Raw genomic sequence first — 26,319 nt, forward strand, 5'->3', positions numbered from 1 at the left:
GCAGTGTCCAGTTAACTGTGGCTAATGATTGTGCTTGTACATTGCCGACCGCATCAGCTACAACAACCCTCGCTTCCGTACTGAAATGCCACTACGGGACGCATCCTCAGTTCTCAAGGCTGAAATTCGAGCTCCAGTATCTACCAAAAATGTAATTGGGATTTTCTTAGGTCCTACAAAACAGGTAATCATAACATCTCCTCGCTGGTTCATAGGGAGCTGTCTGATACGTAGCCAGGCCCCTCCGCTCCTCCGCCCGCTGTTGAGAAGCGGAGCAGTGAGTTTCCCGCAGATTCCTGCTGGAGAGATCGAAAGCGGGGGGGCAGCGGAGACTCGGGGTAGAATTGCCCGGCGTCTTTGTCCAGCTTGAAGTTAAATTTTGGGGAGCCACAGGTTTCTCGGGCCACTCCTTAACCAGTTTTTCTAGCGTGTCAGTTGGTAACCCATCCATCAGATCTCGGGGAGTACCTTTCTGCCATCCCATAGTCCACAAGGTATTTCGCCTCTTGGATATCTCCCTCCCGCCACTGACCCATTGTTTTTTCTCTGGCTCTGGCAGCCGGAGGGGTTTCTAGCTCTGTCTGTCTTAACCCTTTCGAGTCTGGTTTGGCAGAGGGGACACTAACAGGACCATATTTTCACCCGTAGTTAATTAATTCTTGGGCAACTTCTCCCCATGTCCACGCCCTCCGGTTTGGATCTCTGTGATCGGGGGGTGCTCTTTCTTCCCCTTCCTCTGCTGCAGCTGCCTCACCTCGGCACGCTGCCCTAATGGTTCCTCGCAGCTGTGTACCGATTGGTTTCAAAGAGCCAGGGAGTCCTCTTATCGGCGGTGCCGTTCATTCGGGGTCTACTGGCAGCATCACGGGGGATTCTCGTTGGAGTCTAAGCTCATGGTTGGACATCATTTGCAGGCAAACCCCTTTTTGCACACTTTCCACTATCTGATCGACCGACCCGGAGATAGCAAGGGGGTCTCCTCCTTCTGAAGGACTGAGACCTCCGGCCCAATAGGCTGCTTTTTGAGTTAGGGACCAGGGAGCCCGGTGGTGGCCAGTAGTTAAGAACATTCCAGGGGCCCAATATCCTTCAGCTTCCTTCTCACTTAACAGTACCTGATCTCCACCCGATGAGGACACTCTCCACACATACTCTGTCTCTGACTCCCTGGGAGCACGGCTAAATTCTTTCTTTAGTTTAGCTAATTCCACAGCGGAGTAAGGCATTTCCTTAATGGTAAGTTGAGGGGCAGCATTTTGACCATCGTCAAACTCATACTCCACTTTGACAAGAGGCCTGGAGCGAACAAGGAGGGGCTTTCCCCTCGTCCAATTTAGCTTTCGCTTCGCCTAATTCTGTGCTGGGGTATAAGGGATCTCTTCTGCTCCCGTCCGCAAGGAGTTGTTCTTTAAGGGCGGACTGCAAACAACTCGCCTGAGCTCGCTCTTGATCTCACTGCCCCTTTAACTCCTCCACTCCTCCTTGCAAAGATGATTGTACCAGAGTCTGCAGAGACTATACAATTTGAGACTCGGCGCCGCGTCGCTGATCCCGAGCTTCTACGGCAGCAACTGAACTAGCACCCAGAACGGCGCATAGAATAGATTTCCCTTTTCCAAAGCAAAGTCTGGCATCCCTTTGTAAGGCGCTGATTCGATCGGAAACACTCTGCAGATTATGCCAATTATCTCGTGCCCAATCACTACCCGGTACTGAAGGGCGCGCATTATGTTTTTCCAAAAGATCAGACAAAACTTCTCGCCCCGAAGGGGGTGAGAGGCTCTCGCTCATATTTACTCAACAACAACAAAAAAAATCAAAACTCAAATCTGGTTTTCAACAACAAAGGTCGGGGGCAGTCACTCGGAGAGGTCGCACATAGCACACTAAACAATTCAACACAGATTCCCACCCCCTTACGTCTCCGAGAGGCACACACGTATGTTCACAGACCACTAACAGTCAATAAACAAATCCAAAAATAAATTCCTACTGTTCACAAAAACTTCAGCACTTCTCCAATACACACAATAAGCAAATAGTAAAAACAGCACTCCCAGTCCCCAGAATCCTATCCCATCTTCGCCACCAGTAATATGTTAGGTCCCGGTCTGATTTTTTTGTCCGGGAGGGGGTTCAAAATGATTCCGGGGGCGCGATTGAGACACAAATGAGGTCTGATGCTCTTTACTGTAGTTTTATTGTTGGTACCTAAAAAATGATGCCAGCAATAGAGAAAAGGCAGAGGGAGAGGAAAGGAGGAAAGGAGAAGCAGAATTTGGGAGAGCTGCAAGACAAGAAATAGTCTATCACCACCACGATGGTGGGTCCACAGGACGGCTCGATGATCCTCCGGAGTCACCGGCGTCCCATTGATCCGCGATTCTCAGGCCTTGGCAAGGGTGAGGGTGGGTGGTGGGGAGGGGTCCCCCATTGCAGTGGGGCACAACGGTCATTTATAGTCCCTGTCGACCCATAGCAGGGCCCATCGATGTGACAGTCACCTGTGCTCATCCCATCGGTGTCCCACACAGTCACTGCACGAGCCCCCCCTCGCCTCTGCTAAACGAGAAGGCAAAATCTGGAAAAACCGTGCAGTTGCATTGCAGATCAAAACCGACCAAAAAGTAGAATCATAGAATCACCCAGGTTGGAAGGGACCTTCAAGGTCATCTAGTCCAACCATCAACCTAACTCTGACAAAAAAAACCACCACTAAACCATGTCCCCCAGCACCATGTCAACCCGTCTTTTGAACACCTCCAGGGATGGTGCCTCAGCCCCTTCCCTGGGCAGCCCATTCCAAGGCTTGATAACCCTTTCAGTGTCAAAATTTTTCCTAATGTCCAGTCTGAACCTCCCCTGGGGCAACTTGAGGCCGTTTCCTCTTGTCCCATCGCCTGTGACTTGGGAGCAGAGACCGAACCCCCCCGGCTACACCCTCCTTTCAGGGAGCTGTAGAGAGCGAGAAGGTCTCCCCTCAGCCTCCTTTTCTCCAGGCTGAACGCCCCCAGCTCCCTCAGCCGCTCCTCACAGGACTTGTTCTCCAGACCCCTCACCAGCTCCGTTGCCCTTCTCTGGACCCGCTCCAGCCCCTCAATGTCTTTTTTGTGGTAGGGGACCCAAAACCGGACACAGCCCTCGAGGTGGGGCCTCACCAGTGCCGATCTCAGAAGAATTTGGGCAAGGCAAGGAAGGAAAACATTCTGTTTCTCTGGGGCGATGGGAGCATCGGGGTGACATCTGAGGCATCCTTCTTGTGGGCAGCGACAGGCCAGCCCTGGTCTCTGCGGTTCAGTGTCACCATCTGCAGTGACTTCACCGAGTGCCAGCATGGAGCTTGGTGTGAAGAGGTTCTACCTCGGGTACAGAAGCAGCAGAGGACATGTTTTTCCACTGAAAACATCTTGCTGAACCTGAAATCAATTAGGAACGTGGGGCATTTTTTTGGTTTGTTTTGTCTATAGCCCGGGATAAAAAATTTGTGGACGTTTAGAAAGCTGTTATTTTGGTGTGAATAATTATCCAAAGCTCTTTATCTACCTCCCAGCGCCACTGAGAATTGTTCTTACGCATAATGTTTTCTGGTTGCAGGGAAACTTGGAGCCCTTATGTGATAACGGGGAAGTTGAATTATTCCTTCAGTCTTTGTTTTGTAAAACAAAACCGAATCGGGTTTTTTCATGTAACAAACCTACAGCTTCTCAAAACACTGCAATCTGTGGTTGTACAGCCGCAGGTTTAAAGCCAAAGAATCTCAGTTTAGAATTGTAGTTACATAAATTTGGAGAGGAATGCTTCAGTAATTGAGTTTCAGTGTATGAATTCTTAAGTAATACTTCGGAAAGTTAATTTGTGAGTTTACCCCATCCTAAAGAACCCAAAGCTGACAAATTAAAACCGAGCAAGCTGCAGGAGAACAGAATCTGGTGCCCTTCCTTCATAGCTAAAATAAACTTTCATCTTTTTCTTTTGTAAGCTGATGACATGCAATCGCCTTCACTCCTCATTTCTGTGGGTCTTACAGGAAAGTCGTTTATGGCCCTGAACTCCAGCTTATCTATTTTGTGGCAATTTGTACACATGTAATTCTGGGTCAAAGTTGCTGTTTAACTGAATTAGCTTTTCCCACACCTAGTGAGTTTGATAACTTTTCTAGACTGAGATTCTGTCTCTTCTTGATTAGGAAATGAAAGCTGAAACAAGACATACTGTATAGTCTCACAGGAGTCCTTTAGAGCCTCCGGGATCGTGAGGGCTTCATTGAACATGACGAATCAGAATTAGGTCTTTCTTGATAAGCTCCGCCAGAATACTTGGAGTAGATTGCTTCTTGATGTCCTCCCGACCCCAGGAACATTACCTTTGTATATTAAAACATTCTGAAAAACAAGGCACACGGGATACATATGTCACAGACTTTATTAAAACTATCCGTAACGGCTCTTCTCTGGACCGGTCTCCGAGGAGCTGATTGGGAACCTCCCTCTTACAAGTCCCTTACAAGCACAGGGAACTGTTGTCTTCCTGGGGGTGTTGGTGGACAGCCGGCTGAACATGAGCCAGAAGTGTGCCCAGGTGGCCAAGAAGGCCAACGGCATCCTGGCCTGTCTCAGGAACAGCGTGGCCAGCAGGAGCAGGGCAGTGATGGTGCCTCTGTACTGGGCACTGGTGAGGCCTCACCTCGAGGGCTGTGTTCAGTTCTGGGCCCCTCACTCCAGGAAGGACATTGAGCTGCTGGAGCGTGGCCAGAGGAGAGCCACCAAGCTGGTGAGGGGTCTGGAGAACAAGTCATACGAGGAGAGGCTGAGGGAACTGGGCATGTTTAGTTTGGAGAAGAGGAGGCTGAGGGGAGACCTCATTGATCTCTACAGCTCCCTGAAAGGAGGGTGTAGAGAGGTGGGTGTTGGCCTCTTCTCCCAAGGGAATAATGACAGGAGCAGAGGAGATGGTCTGAAGTTGGTGGCAGGCCCCCCCCCAGGCCCCCCGCCAAGACACTCGGAACCCCCCCAGTCCTCCTACAGCCCCCCCAGCCCCCCCAACCCCCAGAGCCCCCCCAATCCTCCTACAGCCCCCCCCAGGCCCCCTGACTCCCCCCAAACCTGGGGGGGCAGCGGGCATCAGTGCGTCGGAAGTTGTAGGAGCTGCCGGGGGGCCCTGGGGAGGGGTAAAAATTGGGGGCAGTGAGGGGGGGCACCCCTAAAATATCGGGGTGCTAGTTTAGGGAAGGGGGGGGGCTCACCTGCGGGCGGCGGGGGGGCGGGCGGCAGCGGGACCCCCCCTGGCCCTGCCCTGAAGGGAAGCTGTAAGACACCCTCCGTATCCTGCCCGGGTTTTGGGGGGGGCCCCCCCGGGCGGGGGGGTACAGGGGGGAGGTTTGGGGGTGCAGGGGGTAGGTTGGGGGGGGAACCCCCAGAGCCCCCCCCCCGCCGTTACCTACTGGGCGGAGGGCGGCCGGGGCCGCTCACCTGCTGTCGGTGAGCGGGGAGGGGGGGGCGGCAGGGGGGGGCCCCCCCAGGAAAGCGGGGGGCAGCGGGGTGGGCGCCCGCGTGTGCAGCCCAAAGAGCCCCTTGCGCTTCTTCATCTCTCGGCCCGAGATGAACCTGGGAGGAGAGGGGGGGGTCGAGGGGGGGGGCTGCTGGGGTGGGCTGAGAGATCAACCTGGGGGGGGAGGATGGGGTGGGGGGGGGCTGTGGGGGGGCTTTGGGGTGGTTTCGGGGGGGGGGTCTTTTAGGGGGTTGGGAGGGGCTGGGGGCTTGGAGGGGGGGCTTCGGAGCTTTGGGGGGGGCTTTGAGATGAACCTGGGGGGAGAGGGGGGGGCTGCGGGGGCTGAGAGATGAACCTGGGGGGGGAGGAGGGGTTTGAGGGGATCTGGGGGGGTTTAAGGGGGGGTCTTTTAGGGGCTTGGGGGAGCTGGGGGCTTGGGGGGGAGGCATTGAGATGAACCAAGGGGGAGAGGGGGGGCTGAGAGATGAACCTGGGGGGGGGAGAGGGGGGGTTGGGGGGGAGGGGCGCTTCTGGAGAGGGCTGGGGGGGGGGCCTGATGGGGGGGCCTTGGGTTTGGGGGGAGGGTCTTGTGGGGGTCTGGAGGGGGCTCTGGGGTGGTTTGGGGGAGGGGGGGGGCTTTTGGGGGGGCTGAGAGATGAACCTGGGGAGGAGGAAGGGTTTGGGGAGGGGGCTGGGGGGGGCCTTTGGGGTGGTTTGGAGGGGTCGGGGGGGGTCTTTTAGGGGGTCTGGGAGGGGCTGGGGGCTTGGAGGGGGGGCTTTGGGGGGGGCTCTGAGATGAACCTGGGGGGAGAGGGGGGGAGAGGGGGGGCTGAGAAGCGAACATGGGGGCAGGGGTCTGGGGGGCTTTGGGGGGAGTTCGTGGGGGGCTGGGGGCATTCAGGGGCATCAGGAAGGATTTAGGGGTGCTGGGGGGGTGGGGGGGTCAGGAGGGGTTTGGGGGTTCGGGGGGGGGGAGGCACCCACCTGTCCTTGTGGGCGCTGAGAGCCCCCAGCAGCTGCCCGTAGCGCTCCCCTTTGGGGGTCTCGGCGAGCTGCGGGGGGGGGGGGTTGCAGGGGCGTAGGGGGGGTGAGACCACCCCTACCCGACCCCCCCCGACCCCCGCCCGTGGTTTTTGGGGTGCGGGCCCCCCCCGTACCGGCCCCAGCAGCAGCGCGTCCCAGTTGGCGCTGGCGAAGGGCAGGATCTCCCGCTCCAGGTCGAATCGGACCCCCCGGACCCACCGGTCCCCGTAGAGCAGGGGTTTGCTCAGACACTGGGTACAGGCTTCGTGGAACCACTGGGCGCAGCCCCGGCACTGCAGCATCTTCAGGTTCCACCTGGGGGGGGGATTAATTAATTAATTAATTTAAGGGGGGGGGGCACCCCGAAATTGCAAAGCGGGGGGGGGTAGGGGGGGGTCTGTACTCACTCGCCGGGCCCCCCGCAGTAGCAGTAGCACTGCGGGCGGTTGGCGAGGTGGGGGGGGGTCCCACTCCAGGGTCTTCAGCTGGTAGGGCAGCACCGCCTTCATGCTGAGCATCGCCTTGGCTTGGGGGCCCTTCTTCAGCGCCCCCCCCCCTCTGCGGGGACAAGGAAGGGGGGGGGGAGGGAAATGAAGGGGAGGGGGCGTCCCGTGTGGTGCCCCCCCCCAAAACACCCCTCGCCCCCCCCCTCGTTGGGGCTCACCTTGGTGGCCACGGCGAAGACGCAGCGGCGGCACATCCAGGGTCCGGCGGGGTGGGCGGCGGGGAGGTGGCACTGCTGGTGGTAGGCTTTGGGGGGGGGGGCTGTTACATTTTGGGGGGGGGTGTCCCCGGAATAGGTGCGGGGGGGGGCACACTCACCATGGCCGCACTTCTCGCAGCGAACCAGGAGGTTTTCGGGGTTCAGGGCTCGGCCGGAGCAGACGCAGCAGGATTGTTCCTCACCCGGCACTGCCGCTAGCGGGGGGGGGGGGGGCAATTAACAACGGGGGGGTAATTAATTAAAGGAGAGGGGGGGGTTCATTAATTAAAGGAAGGTTCATTAATTTAGGAGGAGGCTCTTACCGGGGCTGATGTCTTTCCAAAGGACGAGGAATTGGGAATTATCCTCGAATTGCACCAGGCAGCCCCGGCGCCCCGTGTCCACCGGGGGGGGGGGGGCAAAAAAAAAAAGGGGGGGGTGTGTTAAAATGGGAGGGGCCATTTGGGGGGAGGGGGGCATTTAGGGGGGTCGGGCACCCACTTTTTTGATGGTGCCCAGGTAGAGGAGCCCGTCCGTCCAACGTCCAGGACGTCCTGGCCCTCCCAAAAGCGGGGGGCGGCTGGGGGGGGGCAGCGGGGGGCGCGGCTGGGGGGGGGCCCCGCCTCGCTCGCCATCACATCCTGGGTGCCTGTTGGGGGGGGGGGGGGTTGGAGCTGGTGACCCTCAGCTAGGGACACCCCCCCCCAAAAATGCATCGGGGGAGAGGGATTGGGGGGGGCAGGATTTACCACCCCACCCCCCCAAAGGAATGGGGCTGGGAGGGGCTCCCAGTTTGGGGGGGGAGCATGCTGGGATGGTGGGAGGGTCCCAGTTTGGGGGGGTCCCAGCCTGGGTGGCTCATGCAGGATTGGGCGGGGTTCCCACTTTGGGGGGGTCTCGGACTGGGGGGGCTCAGGGAAGAATGGGAGGGGCTCCCAGTTTGGGGGGGTGTCTTGGACTGTGGGGGCTCCCAGTTTGGGGGGGGTGCCAGTTTTAGGGGGGGGGGCATGCTGGGATGGGGGCAGGGTCCCAGTTTGGGGGGGGTCCCAGTTTGGGGTGGCTTGCAGTGGGGGCAGGGGGAGGGGCATGCTCTGGGACGTGGGGGCTCCCAGTTGGGGGGGGTCCCAATCTGGGGGTGCTCACGCAGGGGATTGGGGGGGGGGGCAGGATTTGGGGGGACCCCCCCCAAAGGAATGGGGCTGAGGGGGGGTGCCAATTTGAGGAGGGGTCCAGATCTTGGGGGGGGGGGGCTCATGGAGTAATAGGCGGGGCTTCCAGTTTGGGGGGGCCCATGCAGGACTGGGGGGGGTCCCACTTTGGGGGGGTCTCGGACTGGGGGGGCTCAGGGAAGAACGGGAGGGGCTCCCAGTTTGGAGGGGGTGTCTTGGATTGGAGGGGGCTCCCAGTTTGGGGGGGGGGGTGTCCCAGCCTGGGGGGGGTCATGGAGGAATGGGGGAGGGGGCAGGTTCCCAATCGGAGGGGGTCTCGGTCCGGGGGGGGGCTCACACAGCGATGGGGGGGAACTGGGGAGGGGAGTAGGGACTGGGTTTGGGGGGGGGGGGGGGGAACTGGGGAGGGGAGTAGGGACTGGGTTTGGGGGGGGGGGAACTGGGGAGGGGAGTAGGGACTGGGGCTGGGGGAGTGGCACTGGTCCCAGTACCATACTGGGAGCCCACCCTCCCTCCCTCCATGTCCCTTCCCCCGTGTCCCTCCCCCTCAACTGGCCGCTGCAGCCGCCCCACGGCCTGGTGAGTGATGGGACCAGTCCCTTGGTGTCCCCCAACTCCCTTGGTGTCCCCGGGGCCACCCCTCCCATGTCACCCGGTGTTCCCCAAGTCCCTCTTCACCTCCTTACAGGCGCCCCTTTGGCGTCCCCAAGCCCCTCTCCCATTTTCCCCGTGTCCCCACAGTTGTCTCCCCTCCGATGTCCCCCTGGAGCCCCCAACTCCCAGTGTCCCCTCGAGTGCCCCCCCCATGTCCCCTCATATCCCCAACCCCTCCCGTGTCCCCACAGTTGTCTCCCCTCTGATGTCCCTGCGGGCTGCGCTGGGGGACAGCCGCCGGGTGAGAGCGGGCTGGAGCAGCAGGAGAAGGAGCTGCGCCAGCGCCTGGAGCAGCAGGAGAAGGAGCTGCAGGAACAGCAGCAGCAGGGGACCCTCCTCACCCTCCGCCTGGAGTGAGACCCCCCCCGCCCCCCACCCCGGGAATTGGGGTGTCACTTCCCCCCCCTAACACGAGGTGTGCGTGTCCCCCAGGAGCACGGAGAAGGAGCTGACGAGCTGCCGGGATGAGAGAGATCAATGGCGGAGGGAGGCGCAGCGCTTGGCAGAGGACAAGCGGCGTCTGGAGGAGGAGGTGGAGGAAGGGGGGCGAGCGGTGGCCGAGGCCGAAGGGCAGGCCAGGGCGCTGGCGGCCGCGCTGCAGGAAAGGGAGGTGGGTCACGGAGGGGGGAGATCTCCCTGCTTTCCTCCAGCAAAATGAGGAGAAAAATAAAAAAAAAGGTGGTTTTCTGCTCCGATTGCTCTCAGCCCCAAAGCGCCACCCGGGAGCGGGGCTGTCTCAGCACCCCGCAGTCGAGGCTGGTTTCTGTGTGTGTGCGTCCCCCCAACCAGGGCTGCTTTTCCACCCCTGCGGAGCCAGTCTTTCCCCCTCCTGTGTTAACCGAGGGCTGTTCTCCTCCCCCCCCAGGTCCAGCTGCAGGTGACAGAGGGGCACCTGCGGGCGGAGGCAGCGCTGGCAGCCGAGCTGCGACTGGAGGCAGCCGCCCAGAAGCAGAAGGTGGAGCAGCAGGGGGAGCAGCTCCACGGGCAGGAGATGGAGCGTCGTCGTCTCCATAATCTGGTCCAGGAGCTCAAGGTGAAGCCGGGAGGGGGTCTGGGGGGGGGGTGGGAAATCATCTGAATCCCCCGCCCCGTACCTCCAAAATCACGGCTCTTCCCCTTCTGCAGGGCAACATCCGTGTCTTTTGCCGTGTGCGGCCGGTGTTGCCCGAGGAGCAGGAGCACCAGAGGGGGCTGGAGCTTCTCCAGTTCCCCCCTGAGGACAACACTGTGCTGGTGCTCTCCAGGCCAGATGAGGTGAGTCAGTTTGGGGGTGCCCCCCCCCGTTGAATTCCCCAGGTTGTTGGGTCTCTGCCACTAACAACCCCCCCCCCGCCATCGTTAGTCCCCCCTAATGAGACCAATCAGCACCGGCATCTTTCAAAATGAGTTTTTTAAGGACAAAAGGGGGGCTTTCCAGCTCCTGCTCACCCAGGGGACCTGAGGATGGAGTTGGGGACCCCTCAAAAAAATCCCTTTTTCCCCCCAGAAAAAGTCTCACCTGGGGCGCGAGTCCCGAGGCGACGTACGCTACAACTTCAGCTTCGACCGCGTCTTCCCCCCGGCTGCCTCCCAGCAGGAGATCTTCGAGGAGATCGCGCTGCTGGTGCAGGTCCCAGATTCCCCCCCTCCCCTCGAAATCTCCCCCTGAACCCCCACCACCCCCCCCCCCAAAATGGCAAACAGCCCCCTCCTCACCTCTCTTGCCACCTCTTCCCCCCCCCAGTCAGCGCTGGACGGGTACCACGTCTGCATCTTCGCCTACGGGCAGACGGGGAGCGGAAAGACCTACACGATGGAGGGGCCGGAGGGGGCGGACGAGCAGAGCAGGGGGGTGATCCCTCGCGCCGTGCGGCAGCTTTTCCAGGGAGCCCAGGAACTGGGGGAAAAGGGCTGGGAAGTGAGTTAAAAAAAAAAAAAAAGAGAGGATTAATTCCTTTTTGGGGGGTTTGGGGCTGGCTGTGATGGCGGTGGGCAGTATGGTTTCAGCGCCAGTTTCCTGGAGATCTACAAAGAGTCCCTGTGGGATCTACTGGGGCCCCGGGGGGAACGCGGGCCCGAGCTGGAGATCCGTCGAGTCAGCGCGGCCAGCGAGGAGCTGCACGTCCCCAACCTGCGCCGCGTCCCCATCGCCTGCGAGGAGGAGGTAGGGGACCCCCCCTTTACCCCCCCACCCCGTTAGCGCTGGGGTTTGGGGGTGACGGGGTGTCTGTGTGTGTCCCCCCCCTCCAGGTGCTGGGGCTGCTGCAGACGGCGGCCACCAACCGCTCGGTGGCCCAGACAGCGCTGAACGACCGCTCCTCCCGTAGCCACTGCATCTTCCAGCTCCACATCCAGGGCCACCACCGGGCCCGCGGCCTCCGCTGCGCCTGTGAGTAGGGGGGGGGGGACCCCTTTGGGGGGGGCGCTGGGACCTTGGGGGGCCACCCAGTTTGGGGATAATCCTTGGGGGTACCTGGTTTTGGAGTACCCTCTATAGGGGGAGCCTTCGGGGACACTCTCTATAGGCAACCCTTTAGGGACCACCAGTTTGGGGTGACATTTTAGGGGTCACTGAATTAAAGAATAAGGCTAGGTATGGCTTGAAGGTTTGCTTACCTAAGTATGAGTTAGCAAATACAACTTGGCTGACCACAAATAGGGGCCTACACCCCTGCAGAGCTACGATAAGTAACAAGACAGGAAGGTACCTATGTAGATAGCAATTGTGAGGCCAGCACAATGTTATCTTATCTCTGACAAATGGGGGGCTCCAAGAGGGAGGTAGCATATGGTAATGAGTTACTGGAAACTAATGAATATGTTAAAACTCCTTGCATGAATATGTATGTATGGTGTGCATATATGTTGTTAAACTGACTCTGTCGGGCACGCACATTTGGAGGAGCTATCCCCTGTGCGTCCAGCGCTGCAATAAAGGATACCTGCTTAATAGTCATCCCGACTATTGAGTCCTGATTTCGTCTTTCACAGCATCAATTCTGGCACCCCAGGTGGGACCCTCTCTGCTCGGCTGCAGGACCCTCTGAGAACAGGACTCCCTAGGGTACCCCCGGGATCTTCCCGGAGGGACTCCTCGCCTCATACGGATCACTGCGGGGGCAGACAAGGACCATCTAGAAAATAAGGTATTCTTTTAAGAAAAATTAGAGAAAAAAAAAAAAAAAAAAAAAAGAGTTTTGGTTTTTGGAACCGGTCATTTGGGGTTCCCATAAGTCGTAGGAGACGTCCTACGCAGGGCGCTGTATGCCAGGCTACTAGTGCCTGAGGGCATACTGTGTACGTGAGTTGTGCTGCGCAACTCAGGTTGTGCTGCGCTCTCTTGCATTACGTACACTTGGTTTGGTTTGTGTATGCGGGTATAGGCACATTTTGTGCTTTGTACTTCTGTATTTCATACACTTGGTTTGTGTACGCGGGTACAGGCACATTTTGTGCTTTGTACTCCTGTATTTCGTACACTTGGTTTGGTTTGTGTATGCGGGTATGAGCACATGCTGTGTTTTGTACTTTTGTATTTCATACACTTGGTTTTAGTACGTTAGGTACGGTCACGAGTAAAGCTAAGTACCTTTGCATTAACGTACTTTGTGGTGGTAGTAACTTATCGGTATTGAAATTGGAACTGTTTAAAGGAATTGTTTATTGAAAGTTGATTTGGATTTGGTAAAAGGTGTGTGAATGAATTGAGCTAGCTCTTGTATGACTGAGACGCGGCACAGCTGCGAAGCGAGTGTGGAGTTCTGATCCGCGGTTCCGTTATCCCGCGAGGGGTGCGGCCGGAGATGAACAAAGCGAGTATATTTGGTTGACTGGATGAATATGATCGGTCATATAAATGGATATTGTCCTTTCCACCCAGATAACGGGTGTAAAGCAAACAATAAGTGTTAAGTGTTAAAATTGTTTTAAGATTTTTTCACTGGTTTGGGTCTAATTCAGATTGTACTGATCTTGAGTGCCCTAATTGCCAGCTGTGGATGCAGTGGGAGGAATATTGAGGAGACAGATTGTATCCTCTAACTGTACTGTGTTAAATTAGCAAATATGGGGGAACAGCAAAGTGGCGGAATTGTGAAAAAGAGCCCCATAGGATGTATTTTAAAACATTGGAAAAATATAGGAGGACCGTCAGGTGGGAACATGAATAAGAAAACTTTGATAAAATATTGTAATCAATGGTGGCCCTTATACAAATTAGATGATGGAGAAAAGTGGCCTCTTAATGGAACCCTAAACTATAATACTATGTTGCAGTTGATGTTGTTCTTACGGAGAGAAGGAAAATGGGATGAGGTTATGTATGCGGATATGTTTTTCACTTTGCGAAATCATCCTGAATGGCAAAAGGACTGCGGATTTAATATACCACCGCAAGACCCTTTAGTTTTGTCCCTCGAGAAAGAACATAAAGATAAAAGGAAGGGGCAGCAGAAAATGAAGAGATGTTGCTCGGCATGTAGTATTGGACAAAGGTGTTTAAAAGTGACAGAATCCAGTAAGAGGAAAGAGGAAACAGAAGATCAGCTTGAGGATTTGGGAATGCCCCCCCCTCCATTGCCAGATCCGCTTTCTCCACCCCAGTCGCCATTCCCTGAGACAGAGGGTGGCGGTAGCGGTGAGGAAGAAGGGGAAGCGGCAACTGCTTTTACTCCAGTTACTGCAAGAACCAGGAGCAAAACTCAGAGAGCTCCACAACTCCTAGCCCCGTTACGGGAAGTAATGGGATCTAGTGGACCAGCTAGAGTGAAAATTCCGTTTTCCACCACTGATTTAAATGACTGGAAGGAGGTAGCTAGAGGGTATCGAGATGATCCCTCTAAGGTGGCAAAACGATTTGAATTGATAGTTAGAAATCAAGAATTAATGCCTGTAAGCAAGGATTTTGTAAATGTAATAGGAGCCACTGGCCAGCAGAGAAAGGCGTTCTTTTCGGAACCCCTTAGATTTAAATTAGGAAAACAGATCGGAATACATCGATTTTTATACTTGCCACATTCCCCCAAATCACTGTTAGGGCGAGATTTATTAGAGCAATTAGGAGCAGTGATAGTTTTTAATCAAGGAGCCATGGAATTAAAAGTGAAAGAAGATCAGTTGATTGAAATTTTGAGCCTAGCCCTAATGCACTCTGAAAAGCCCACTGTGTCATCACCCGAACTTGAAGAAATCATTAATCAGGTATATCCAGGGGTTTGGGCTACAGGGACTCCAGGAAGGGCGAAACACGCTACCCCCATAGTAATACAACTTAAGGAGGGAGCAAGCCCAATACGTCAAAAACAATACCCCCTGAGATTAGAAGATCGCAGAGGGATAGAAGGTCCAATTAAGAACTTTTTACAACATGGACTACTAGTGGAATGTGAATCAGAATATAACACCCCCATACTGCCGGTAAAGAAACCAAATGGAACTTATCGGGTAGTTCAGGACCTAAGAGAAATAAACAAAATTGTTAAAGATTTACACCCTGTAGTTGCCAATCCCTATACATTACTTACCAAATTGAAAAACAGTCAGGTATGGTTTACAGTATTAGACCTAAAAGATGCATTCTTTTGTCTGCCTTTGGCTAAAGAAAGTCAGAAGTTGTTTGCTTTTGAATGGGAAAGCCCTACCACTGGTAGGAAAACCCAGCTTACTTGGACAGTGTTACCCCAAGGTTTCAAAAACAGTCCAACAATTTTCGGAAATCAATTAGCACGTGAGCTTGAGGGATGGAAGCCTCCTTCCAAAAATGGAACCCTTTTACAATACGTGGATGACCTGTTAATAGCAACTGAAACCAAACCTGAGTGTATCCAATGGACTGTGAGCTTGTTAAACTTTCTTGGACTAAATGGATATCGAGTCTCTCAACAGAAAGTTCAAATGGTACAACAGCAAGTGACCTACCTGGGATATGAATTATCTGGAGGACAACGGGAGTTGGGAACTGAACGAAAAGAAGCCATCTGTAAAACCCCACTTCCTCAGACGGTAAAAGAACTCAGAACCTTCTTGGGAATGACAGGTTGGTGTCGATTATGGATTTATAACTACGGAATAATAGTGAAACCTTTATATGAACTTTTGAAAAATAATCCCATTAGATTGATATGGTCCAAAGAAGCTCAGAACGCATTTGAAATACTCAAAAAGGAACTCATGAGAGCCCCGGCCTTGGGCTTGCCTGATGTAACCAAACCTTTTTGGCTCTTTTCTCATGAGAAACAAGGAACAGCTCTAGGAGTTTTAGCTCAGCGGCTGGGACCATACAAAAGAGCTGTAGCTTATTTCTCTAAACAATTAGATGAAGTAAGTAAAGGATGGCCAGGATGTTTACGAGCGGTAGCGGCCGTAATACTAAATATTGAGGAAGCCCGGAAATTTACCTTGGGCCAGAAGATGACAGTGTTGGTTTCGCATACTGTATCCGCTGTATTAGAACAAAAAGGGAATCACTGGCTTTCCCCATCCAGGTTTCTGAAATACCAGGACTAACATTGTGAACCCAGCTTCTTTCCGTAGTGAAGCAACAACCGAACCACTAACACATGACTGTTTGGAAACAATAGAGGCTGTGTATTCTAGCAGACCAGATCTGAAAGAAGAACCCCTGCAGGATGCACAGGACTCCTGGTTTACGGAGGGAAGTAGCTTTGTCCGACAAGGTATCCGTAAGGCTGGATATGCAGTGACCACAACAAATAAGGTAATTGAATCCCAACCATTGCCTACCGGGACATCAGCTCAAAAGGCTGAGATTATTGCCTTGACTAGGGCTTTGGAACTGGCGAAAGGGAAAAGGATAAATATATGGACAGACTCCAAATATGCCTTTGGAGTTGTTCATGCTCATGGAGCAGTCTGGAAGGAACGAGGATTGCTAACCGCACAAGGAAAACAAATCAAACATGCAGAAGAAATACTTCGTCTACTGGAGGCAGTACGGTTACCAGCTAGCGTCGCCATCATGCATTGTCGAGGACATCTGAGGGGTAACACTGACCAAGAAAGAGGTAACAGATTGGCTGATTATGAGGCTAAACAGGCAGCAGAAAGAATACAGAAAGAACAAATTCTAGCCTTAATTCCAGACAATAGAAATCAAGACCTGGATGACCACGAGGGCATTAAATATTCTAGATTAGATGAGGAGTTCATACGAGAATTAGGAGGACAAGTTCCTTCCCGGGGATGGGCTCATTTGAGTGATGGTAGAATGATTATACCTGCCAAACTAGTGTGGGGACTTGTTAAAGAAGAACACGATAAGACACATTGGGGAGCAGATTCGTTATATAAATTTTTAGGCCAAAGATGGATAGGGAAGAATTTATATACCACTGTTCGACAGGTGACTCAGCAGTGTGAAACATGTTTGAGAAATAACCCCAACACAGGTAATCGAATACAGTTAGGAACTATTGGGAAAGGAAACATACCAGGAGACCATTGGCAAATCGATTTTTCCGAACTCCCAAGAAAAGGGGGGTATAAGTACTTATTGGTGCTTACAGACACCTTTTCTGGATGGCCAGAGGCTTTTCCCTGTAGAACAAACCAGGCAAGAGAAGTGACTAAAGTGTTATTGAACGAGATAATACCTCGATTTGGGGTACCTATAGTCATCTCATCAGATAGAGGTACTCACTTTTGTGCACAAATAGTGCAGCAAGTTAGCAAACTATTGGGAATTGATTGGCAGTTACACACCCCATATAGGCCGCAGGCCAGTGGGCAAGTAGAAAAAATGAATCACATGATAAAACAGCAGATAGCCAAAATATGTCAAGAAGCAGATTTGTATTGGTATCAAGCATTACCCATAGCTCTGCTTAGACTACGTGTAAAGCCAAGAGCTAAAGAAAACCTAAGCCCTTTTGAAATATTATATGGGAGACCATACCAGACAAAATATAAAGGAGAAGATTTAAACCAGTTGGGTAATTCTTATTTACAAAAATATGTTATTTCTTTGGGAAAACAATTAGAGAAAATCAATAAGAGTGTCCTAGGAACTAGAGTTAAGGGATTGGATCACGCTATCCATCCCTTTAGTCCTGGAAATTGGGTTTATATCAAAAATTTTTCAGGCAATCCACTGGAAGAGAGGTGGACCGGACCATTTCAAGTGTTACTGACCACCTTCACTGCAATCAAGGTGAAGGAGCAGCCGTCCTGGATTCACTACTCTCGAGTGAAAAAAGCTCCAGACAAGCAGTGGACTTCTGAACCTTTAGGACCTTTAAAACTAAGATTACAAAAGACGGCTCCGAGGCATAAGGAAGATCCCCAATTTGAGCAGAAATGGACCTCCGAATGTACCGGATCAGCAAAACTGCGATTCCGGAGATCATTATTGTGATCTTCTACATCACAGCTGGATGGACAGAGAACTGCACCACCCATCAAGACCTAGATGATGTCCCCGACCCCGAAGACTGGACCAGGAATGGACATTTGGGCAATGCAGGTCTGAATATCACATATAAAAAGACTAAGGTATACACAGTTTTAAAAATTGATGGCCAGATTAAAAGAGACTGGGGAGATTCACAACAGATACCATCCTTTGAAATAAGAGAAAACAGCTTGATTGATAAAGCATGTAAATTTGATATGACACAAGTGTACTTAACCACTGTAATAACGGTTGGCATTTATGTATATAATTTAGAAGAGCCACAACAATGCATATTTTCAGCAGTATGTACACTCCACCAAGATTACTGTCGAGCAGAGGTCCAACCTAAAGTTAGTTCAATGATTAGGTGCATAGGAGTTATACATGATGCAAGGGAAATTATAAGATCATACTGACAAGCGGCCTTGATTTTAGTCCCAAAGGATATAACCGCCACACATGGTATGGATACTCTCTCTCCCCAACTTATCCCCTTTCCAGAAGTGAAACGTTCAAATACTATTCTCAATTATAATGCACCAGTAATATATAAAAATTATGTAATATATAGGGAAAATATAGCATGCAAAAAGGAGATAAAAACTTTCACTCAAACATTTACCTTTAGGAGTAGGGTTACTTGTAATGCATCTGAAAAGGCTGAAAACATCACTATAAATATAAAATACAATAGCACTGAAAAAGGGAAATTTACCATATGGGAAGTACCAACAACTGCTTTGAAGGCTACATGTCAGCAACCTCAATGTAGCCTTACTATAGTAAATAAAGGAGAAGCAGTTTATAAGATATGCGCACTATGGAGTCTAGAAAGCCGTGCAGCAACATTTCTATTCCCCTTTGTGCTCTATGTGCCTCGGAGAAATATAATTACTCCAAGTCCAACCACCATCCCTCTGTTTGAACCAGCTAAATGTGCTGTGAAATACCATAACCTTTCGTTCGCAGGCCCTTATGTAGTGAGACAATCCAATGAGCAGAAATTATTTCTGGACCCCACATATTCTTTAAAGAAGGTACGGGTAAAGGTACAAGCTGATATATCTCAGATGAAATCAGAATGCTTACCTTTTATTTCGCAAAGTCTTAAAGGATGGAAGGCATGGTTACATTCCAGAGCTCACCACTCAAGGAAACAGAGAGATTTAACAGGATGGTTTGGATCTGGACTAGGAGTTTTAAACTCGATTGATCAGGAAGTAATAATTAATAAACTGAGCACAGTCACCTCTGATTTAGGAAGGCTAGAAGTACCACTAAGGTCATCTTTAATCACTCTGGCTGAAACTCAGCAATTAACTGTTGATTTCATTTCCCTATTATCTAACCATACTACTGAGGATTTCCAAGCAGTAGCAACTTTTGTAAAAGGACTACAAGGAAATGTCTCTATTGCCATTCAGTGTATACAAACACAACTTTGGATACAATCTGTGGTTTCTGATATAATCAGAGAAGGGATGTCAGGAAACCTACCACAGGAAATTAGAGAAATTATCGCTAAGAACGATACTACCACCCCATTCGAATTAAAACATCAGGCTTGGTGGCAATTAGTTAATTTCACCTATGATGACACAAAAGAACGAATTGAAGCCTACGTGCTGACAATTCAAAAGGCAAAGGTATGGGATATTTTCCCTATTTTAGCACTAGGGGCAATCCATCAAGATGTAGTAGTCAGACCAATAAACTATAATGTTTGGGCAAAATATAATGATGATATAAGAAAATGGCAGACCATTAGTACCGAAGCCTGCATCCCAAAGGAACAACTAGGATATGTTTGTGAGAATGCAGTAATTGAAAACGAAGATTTGTGCTTAGACACAGAGGACAGTACATGCACGTTTGAGATGCTTCCCTCAGAACATGCTCAATCACAGGTGTATTATGTAGGAAAAGGATGTGTCTGTATAAGGACTAGTTGTGTTAATGTCAGCATTGATACTTGTGAAGAAGAAACAAATGGAACTAACTTTTGTGTTTGTAATTTTACCAAGATACAAGGTTGTGATTTTAATTATTCTGCTCCAATAACCACTTCTCAGTTGATCTCTGACAGTTTCATGCTATACAATGATATACCTAAATTACAGATTGGAATGGACATTAATGTCCTGAAGAAAATGCTTTCCCACCCAGACATTAAAATGTTGCTAAAGAGGGTGAAGGAAGCTTCGAAACGAACATTATGGCAAGTCCAGCATGATACTGTAGAAATAAAGAACATCATCACAGCCATTGAGAAAACTGGTGAACATCATTGGTGGGACATTTTTCTAAATACCTCACTAAAATCTCCAACTGCTGCACAGGTTTTCAATTTCCTAGTGCATCCTGTACTAGTGCTGATTTTTGCAGCCCTACTGCTGACTATTCTCAACATTTGGCTGTGGTGGAAAGTACGAACTGTTGCTCAACAAGTACATGTATTATGGACTGTAAACAAAATTATGCAAAAGAATTTGCAATAGCATAAAGAAAAGGGGGGATTGAATTAAAGAATAAGGCTAGGTATGGCTTGAAGGTTTGCTTACCTAAGTATGAGTTAGCAAATACAACTTGGCTGACCACAAATAGGGGCCTACACCCCTGCAGAGCTACGATAAGTAACAAGACAGGAAGGTACCTATGTAGATAGCAATTGTGAGGCCAGCACAATGTTATCTTATCTCTGACAAATGGGGGGCTCCAAGAGGGAGGTAGCATATGGTAATGAGTTACTGGAAACTAATGAATATGTTAAAACTCCTTGCATGAATATGTATGTATGGTGTGCATATATGTTGTTAAACTGACTCTGTCGGGCACGCACATTTGGAGGAGCTATCCCCTGTGCGTCCAGCGCTGCAATAAAGGATACCTGCTTAATAGTCATCCCGACTATTGAGTCCTGATTTCGTCTTTCACGGCATCATCACCCAGTCTACGGCCACTGGTTTGGGCCCCCCCCGCCCCCTCCCGGGCCACAAGTTTGGGGCCACGATCAGGGTTGAGCCCTTTCGGGGTCCCCCCTTTGGGGGCCACAGGTTTAGAGCCCCCAGTTTCGACTGAGCCCTTTTGGGACCCCCCCTTTTTGGGGTTGCTCCCTCTGTGGCCCCAGCTTTGGGGTGACCCCTTCTTCCCCCCCCTTTCTGGGGTGCCCCCAGCTGTGCTGAGCCTGGTGGACCTGGCGGGTAGCGAGCGGCTGGAGAAGTCGCTGTCACAGGGGGAGCGGCTGCGGGAGACCCAGGCCATCAACGCCAGCCTGTCCGCCCTGGGGCACGTCATCATGGCCCTCTCCAACAAGGTAGGGGGCCTGGGGGGTGCACAGGGGGGGCCCTGGGGCTTGCGGGGGGGGGCACTGGGGGTTCCTCAGGACCCCATCAATGCCAGCCCTGGGGCATCTCCTCATGGCCCTCTCCAACAAAGGGGGAGGCGGGGGGGGGGGCACAAGGGGGCCCTGGGGGTTGTGAGGAGGTTGGGGGGGGCACAGGGGGGCCCTGGGGATCGGGGGGGCCACTGGTGGTTGGGGGGTTCCTCAGGACCCCCATTGATGCCAGCCTGCCCACCCTGGGGCACGTCCTCATGGCCCTCTCCAACAAGGTATTGGGGGGGTGGGGGAGGGCCCTGAGGGTCAGGGGGGGGCACTGGGAATGGGGGGGTGGGGCCTGAGGTTTGGGGGTTCCTCAGGGCCCCCCCCCCCGAACCCCCGCTGTCCCCACAGGAGCCCCACATTCCCTATTGCAACAGCAAACTGACCTACCTGCTGCAGAACTCCCTGGGGGGCTCCGCCAAGATGTGAGGGGGGGGAGGTTTGGGGGGGGCCGGAGCGGGTTGGGGGGTGGGAGGGTTGAGGGAGGTTTGGGGGGGGCCGGAGCGGGTTGGGGGGTGGGAGGGTTGAGGGAGGTTTGGGGGGGCCTGGGGGTGGTGTGGGGGGGGATGGGGAGGCTGGGGGGAGTTTTGGGGGTGGGGGGGGCTTGGGGGTTCTTTGTGGCTAGGGGTTGCTGGGGGGGAGGCTTGTGAGGGGGTTGGGGGGGGTTGTGGGGGGGCTGGAGGGTGTTTGGGGTTATTGGGGGGTGGGGGAGGTTTGGGGGGGCCCCTTTGACACCCCACACCCCCGCGACTTCCCCCAGGCTCATGTTTGTGAACATCTCCCCCCTGGAGGAGAACTTCTCCGAGACCCTCAACTCCCTGCGCTTCGCCAGCAAGGTGGGGGGGGGAGGTTTGGATGGGGGGGCTCAAGGATAATTTGGGAAACAAGCAATGGGAAAATTTTCGGGGGGGGGGGGGGCATTAATGTGGTTTTGGGGGATGGATGATTTGGGAAGGGGGGGATGGTTGGGGGGGCAGAGGAGTGTAACTGGGGGGACTGGGGCAGATTTGGGGGCAGGGGGTGATTTGGGGGTGAACTGTTTGGGTGGGGGGGGAGTCAAGGGGGGGCTGTTTTGGGGGCAACGGGAGGTAGGTTTGGGGCTGGGGGGCTGTTTTGGGGGAAAAGGGGTAGATTTGCGGGGGGGGCTATTTTGGGAGGGCGGGGGTAGATTTGGGTGAGGTTGGAGCTGTTGGAGAAGGGGCAGGTGTTTGGGGGGGGGGGTCCAAGGGCCGTTCTGGGGGGTCCCACAACACCCCCCCCCTTCCCCTTCCCCTTCCCCTTCCCCCTCCCCCTCCCCCTCCCTCAGGTGAACCAGTGCGTGGTGGGCACGGCCCACCCCAACCGGAAGTAACCCCCGCCACTTCCTGCCCCATCGCTGATTGGTTGTTCGCGCTCACGTGTCCCGGGGGAAAATGGCGGCGCCCTGCGAGGGGACCGCTGCTGCCGCCACCGAGCGCTGATCTGAAATAAATGTAAAAATAATTGAAGTAACTGGATTTAATTGGATTATTTTTAATAAATAAAAATAATAAAGTAAAATAAAGTTAATTGAAACAAAAAAAACAGTCAAAGGGCTGAAACGGGTGATTTATTTTAATAATAAAGGGTTTGGGGGGGTGGTCGAGGGCATCTTTTAGCCGCTGGGGGGGGGGAACGACGACCTTGGGGGGGGCTGTGAGATGAACATAAAGGGGGGGTCTGGGGAGGAGGTGTCTGAGGGACTGAGAGATGAACATAAGGGTGGGTTGGGGGGGCTCCAGGGCTTTGAGGGGGTTTGTGGGGGACTTTGGGGGGGCTGGGGGCATTCAGGGGCATCAGGAAGTATTTAGTGGTGCTGGGGGTGGTTTGGGGGGGTCTCAGAGGGCACCTGCCTGTCCCTGTAGGCTTTGGGGGGGGGAGGTGCGGGGGGGCTGTTGCATCTTGGGGGAGGGTAAAGGGGCTGGGAGGGGTCACTGGAAAAGGCGGGGGGGGGGGGCATGTTAGGTCCCGGTCCCATTCCGTGACTCTCAGGCCTTGGTGAGGGTGGGTGGTGGGGAGGGGTACCCCACTGCAGTGGGGCACGACGGTCATTTATAGTCCCTGTCGGCCCGTAGCGGGGCCCATCGATGTGACAGTCACGGAATCACGGAGTTGTCGGAGTTGGAAGGGACCTCTAGAGACCATCCGGTCCAACTCCCCTGCTGAAGCAGGGCTGCCCAGAGCACATCGCTCGGGAGCATCCAGGCGGGTCTCGAAGATCTCCAGGGAAGGGGACTCCACCCCCTCCCTGGGCAGCCTGTTCCAGGGCTCTGCCACCCTCACAGGAAAGAAGTTTCTCCTCATATTTGGATGGAACTTCCCATGTTCCAGCTTGTGCCCGTTGCCCCTCGTCCTGTCACTGGGAACCCCTGAAAAGAGTCCGGCTCCATCCTCCTTCAACCCACCCTTTAGGTACTTGTAAACACAGATAAGGTCTCCCCTCAGCCTTCTCTTCTCCAGGCTGAAGAGCCCCAGCTCTCCCAGCCTTTCCTCATCAGGGAGATGCTCCAATCCCTCAGTCATCTTTGTTGCCCTGCGTTGGACTCTCTCCAGTAGTTCCCTGTCTCTCTTGAACTGGGGAGCCCAGAACTGGACGCAGTATTCCAGTTGTGGCCTCACCAGTGCAGAGCAGAGGGGGAGAATGACCTCCCTCCACCTACTGGCCACACTCTTCCCTACGCAGCCCAGGATCCCGTTGGCCTCTTGGCCACAAGGGCGCACTGCTGGCTCATGGAAAGTTTGCTATCCACCAGGACTCCCAGATCCTTCTCCTCAGTAGTGCTTTCCAGAAGATCCATCCCTAACCTGTATCGGTGCCTGGGGTTCTTCCTCCCCAGGTGCAGGACCCTACGCTTGCCCTCGTTGACCCTCATGAGGTTCTTCTCTGCCCAGCTCTCCAGCCTGTCCAGGTCATGCTGGATGGCGGCACAGCCCTCTGGAGTGTCGACCAGCCCTCCCAGTTTGGTGTCATCAGCGAACTTGCTGAGGATACACTCTGTCCCCTCGTCCAGGTCATTGATGAATATGTTGAACAGGACTGGGCCGAGTATTGACCCCTGGGGGACACCGCTGGTTACAGGCCTCCAGCTTGACCCTGCTCCATTAATTATGACCCTCTGAGTTCTGTCACACAGCCAGCTCCGTCATTTTTGAGAGGTCTTGGAGAACAGGTGAAGTGCCTGAGGACTGGAGGAAGGCAAATATCACACCAGTCTACAAAAAGGGCGAGGAGGAGGACGCAGGGAACTACAGGCCGGTTAGTCTCACCTCCATCCCTGGGAAAATAACGGAGAGACTCGTTCTGGGTGTCATCTCCAAACACGTTGAAGATCAAGAAGTTACTGGACGTGGTCAACACGGATTTACCAAGGGTAAATCATGCTTGACCAGTCTGATAGCCTTCTGTGACGTTATAACTGGATGGCTGGATGAGGGGAGAGCAGCAGATGTCATCTACCTTGACTTCAGCAAGGCTTTTGGCACTGTCTCCCACTGTGCTCATCCCATCGGTGTCCCACACGGTTGCTGCACGAGCCCCCTCCCCCCCGCCCTGCCTCTGCCTCGTGAGCAGCGCTGGGCCTTGAGAAACAGGCAAGTTTTTGGGTTAAACAGGGTAGAGTTTTGAGAACCAAGGACACAAATCCTTTGTTATGGGTACACCGGCGATAGAAGTCCTGCGGCGAGCGGGCTTTGAGGCATCTTATCGATCTGTCGGGCTCTTACATCCACCCCGCGGCTCGAAGGTCCCCGAGGAGTTCTTCAGGACCCGTGGTGGGTGAGGAGGGGGGAGGGAAAGAGGGAGAATTAGGCAGGAGTTTACACAATATTTAGGGGCAAAGAAACAGGTTCTGGGACGGCCCGTACACACTTCACGCCGTTAGGGGAGACAGTAGGTACAAACTCCGTATTTTGTACCGCACTTTGAATCCATCGTATTAAACACGGAATTATACACGGTAAGAAGAAAAGCATTGCAGTTCCACACAGCAAGTAGAACAGAATTCGTTTGACCCATGGACCTCCTAGAAGCCAGGAAAAGGGATCAATTTCCCGGTCTTTCCAGGTTTGGACAGGGACGTGGGCTAACTTTCTTATCCCAGAGGTTATTTGTTTGACAATCTGGCCGTTATCATCAATTTTTAAGCAACAATTTGAGTCATTCAATTTACCACAAACACCTCCTCCTTCAGCCAGCAGGTGGTCGAGAACCACGTGGTGTTGCAAAATTGGGGTTTGCATTTGCGTGGCCTGGCCCCCCAACAGATCTGGGGCGCGAGCAGTTTCGTTAGTAACGATTCCTAAAACAGCTTGAAGGTGAATTATGCGGTTTAGGTTATAGATGGGTTCTCGAGCACCGCTAATTAACTCAGTAGGATTCCAGGTGGCTGGCCCGTGATGTTCAATGGTTTGTTGCGGGGGACCAGCCATCTTTTCCCCATTTTTGGCTACTTCCAGGTGTCAGACTGGTGTCAATAGATCGCTTATTCCGTGTGAGATCATCGTACAGCTTAACACTTAGATCATTACCACCGCTTTCGGGAAGGAGGACAAACAAAGGGTGGATTCCTCCAACGTAACCTGTTCCTGTCCAATTTGCTGGTGGCATTTCGTGTGCATGGTGTCCACAGATCCAATAGTGGCCTTGCGGTGCTCTGGTGCCATTTTCAAATAGACCAGTGGGAGTCTAGGGCACCTGAAAAATAGGTCGAATTACTCAATCCTAAAGGGGTATGGAATGCCAAATTTTGCCATGGACTGGAATGGTGGGCTCTATCTATAACACTGCAACACCAAGCACCCGTGCTATTCCTCCAGTTACAACTTATGTTTTTTTCTGGTGTATACCAACAGTCTGTGTGGACAGTTATATTTACCGGAGACCAGAAGCCAGAAAACAGCTTCACGTGCCCCGATTCATTCACCCAAACCTATCGAGGACCTTTGGCAGTGAAGTTAAATTGCTTTCGGATACCACAAAAAGATCATTAGGGGGAGACGCGTGATTCCCACGTGTGAAGGTCCAATTACAAGTGCTGATCCCTACAAAGGTACCACCTGGTTGAGTGCGGCTCAGACAGTATTGGCCTCGAGCTGGGTATCGGATTGGCCAAGGAGATGGTGAGCTTTCTTCTTCCCAACAGATGTCCCTTTTTTCTTCGCTGTAATTGCTCACTAGCCATTAGGGGAAACAGGGACCGAGGTCCACGGCCAGGTCGCTGAACCAAGTGGTCCTCCGCACACCCAACAATTAGTGAGGTTGAATGCCCGGGCTACAGAGGTCCCTAACGTCACAAACTCATTTTTCTATTCAGTAACATCTATGAGACTACAGCTTCCCCAAGAGCTAAGGGTAAAGAGTTGCCCAAAACAGTTTCTGTGATGATACACAATACATCCTAAAAGCATAAGCGAAACAAAGCAATTGTACCAATACGATGCAAAGGATTAAAGCATTAAAGCCTACATATATCTTCAGTACAGCTTGCAGTAGAGTCTT

General features: G+C 53.0%; 1 protein-coding gene and 2 pseudogenes across 1 annotated transcript; 1 reads left to right on the forward strand and 2 right to left on the reverse strand.

The window, feature by feature from the left end:
* Positions 1 to 166: 166 nt before the first annotated feature.
* On the reverse strand, positions 167 to 1,791 carry LOC141478025 (uncharacterized; annotated as a pseudogene).
* A 3,329-nt stretch (positions 1,792 to 5,120) lies between these two features.
* On the reverse strand, positions 5,121 to 7,848 carry LOC141478026 (PHD finger protein 1-like; annotated as a pseudogene).
* Positions 7,849 to 8,662: 814 nt separating this feature from the next.
* Positions 8,663 to 22,155, forward strand: LOC141478027 (carboxy-terminal kinesin 2-like). The gene is made up of 11 exons (XM_074167161.1): positions 8,663 to 8,678; positions 9,921 to 10,069; positions 10,162 to 10,290; positions 10,529 to 10,645; positions 10,760 to 10,933; positions 11,012 to 11,179; positions 11,266 to 11,404; positions 20,599 to 20,738; positions 21,156 to 21,229; positions 21,565 to 21,640; positions 22,111 to 22,155. Exons 1-11 carry the CDS (start codon positions 8,663 to 8,665, stop codon positions 22,153 to 22,155), a joined length of 1,227 nt encoding a protein of 408 aa, XP_074023262.1.
* The last annotated feature ends 4,164 nt before the right edge of the window (positions 22,156 to 26,319 follow it).

This window comes from Numenius arquata, unplaced genomic scaffold (genome assembly GCF_964106895.1).
Source record: "Numenius arquata unplaced genomic scaffold, bNumArq3.hap1.1 HAP1_SCAFFOLD_424, whole genome shotgun sequence".
Lineage (NCBI taxonomy): Eukaryota > Metazoa > Chordata > Aves > Charadriiformes > Scolopacidae > Numenius > Numenius arquata.

Coding starts and splice junctions, on each gene's coding strand:
- LOC141478027 (XM_074167161.1), top strand. Junction 11,180..11,265: donor CCATCGCCTGCGAGGAGGAG/GTAGGGGACCCC, acceptor CCCCCCCTCCAG/GTGCTGGGGCTGCTGCAGAC. Junction 21,641..22,110: donor CCCTGCGCTTCGCCAGCAAG/GTGGGGGGGGGA, acceptor CCCCTCCCTCAG/GTGAACCAGTGCGTGGTGGG.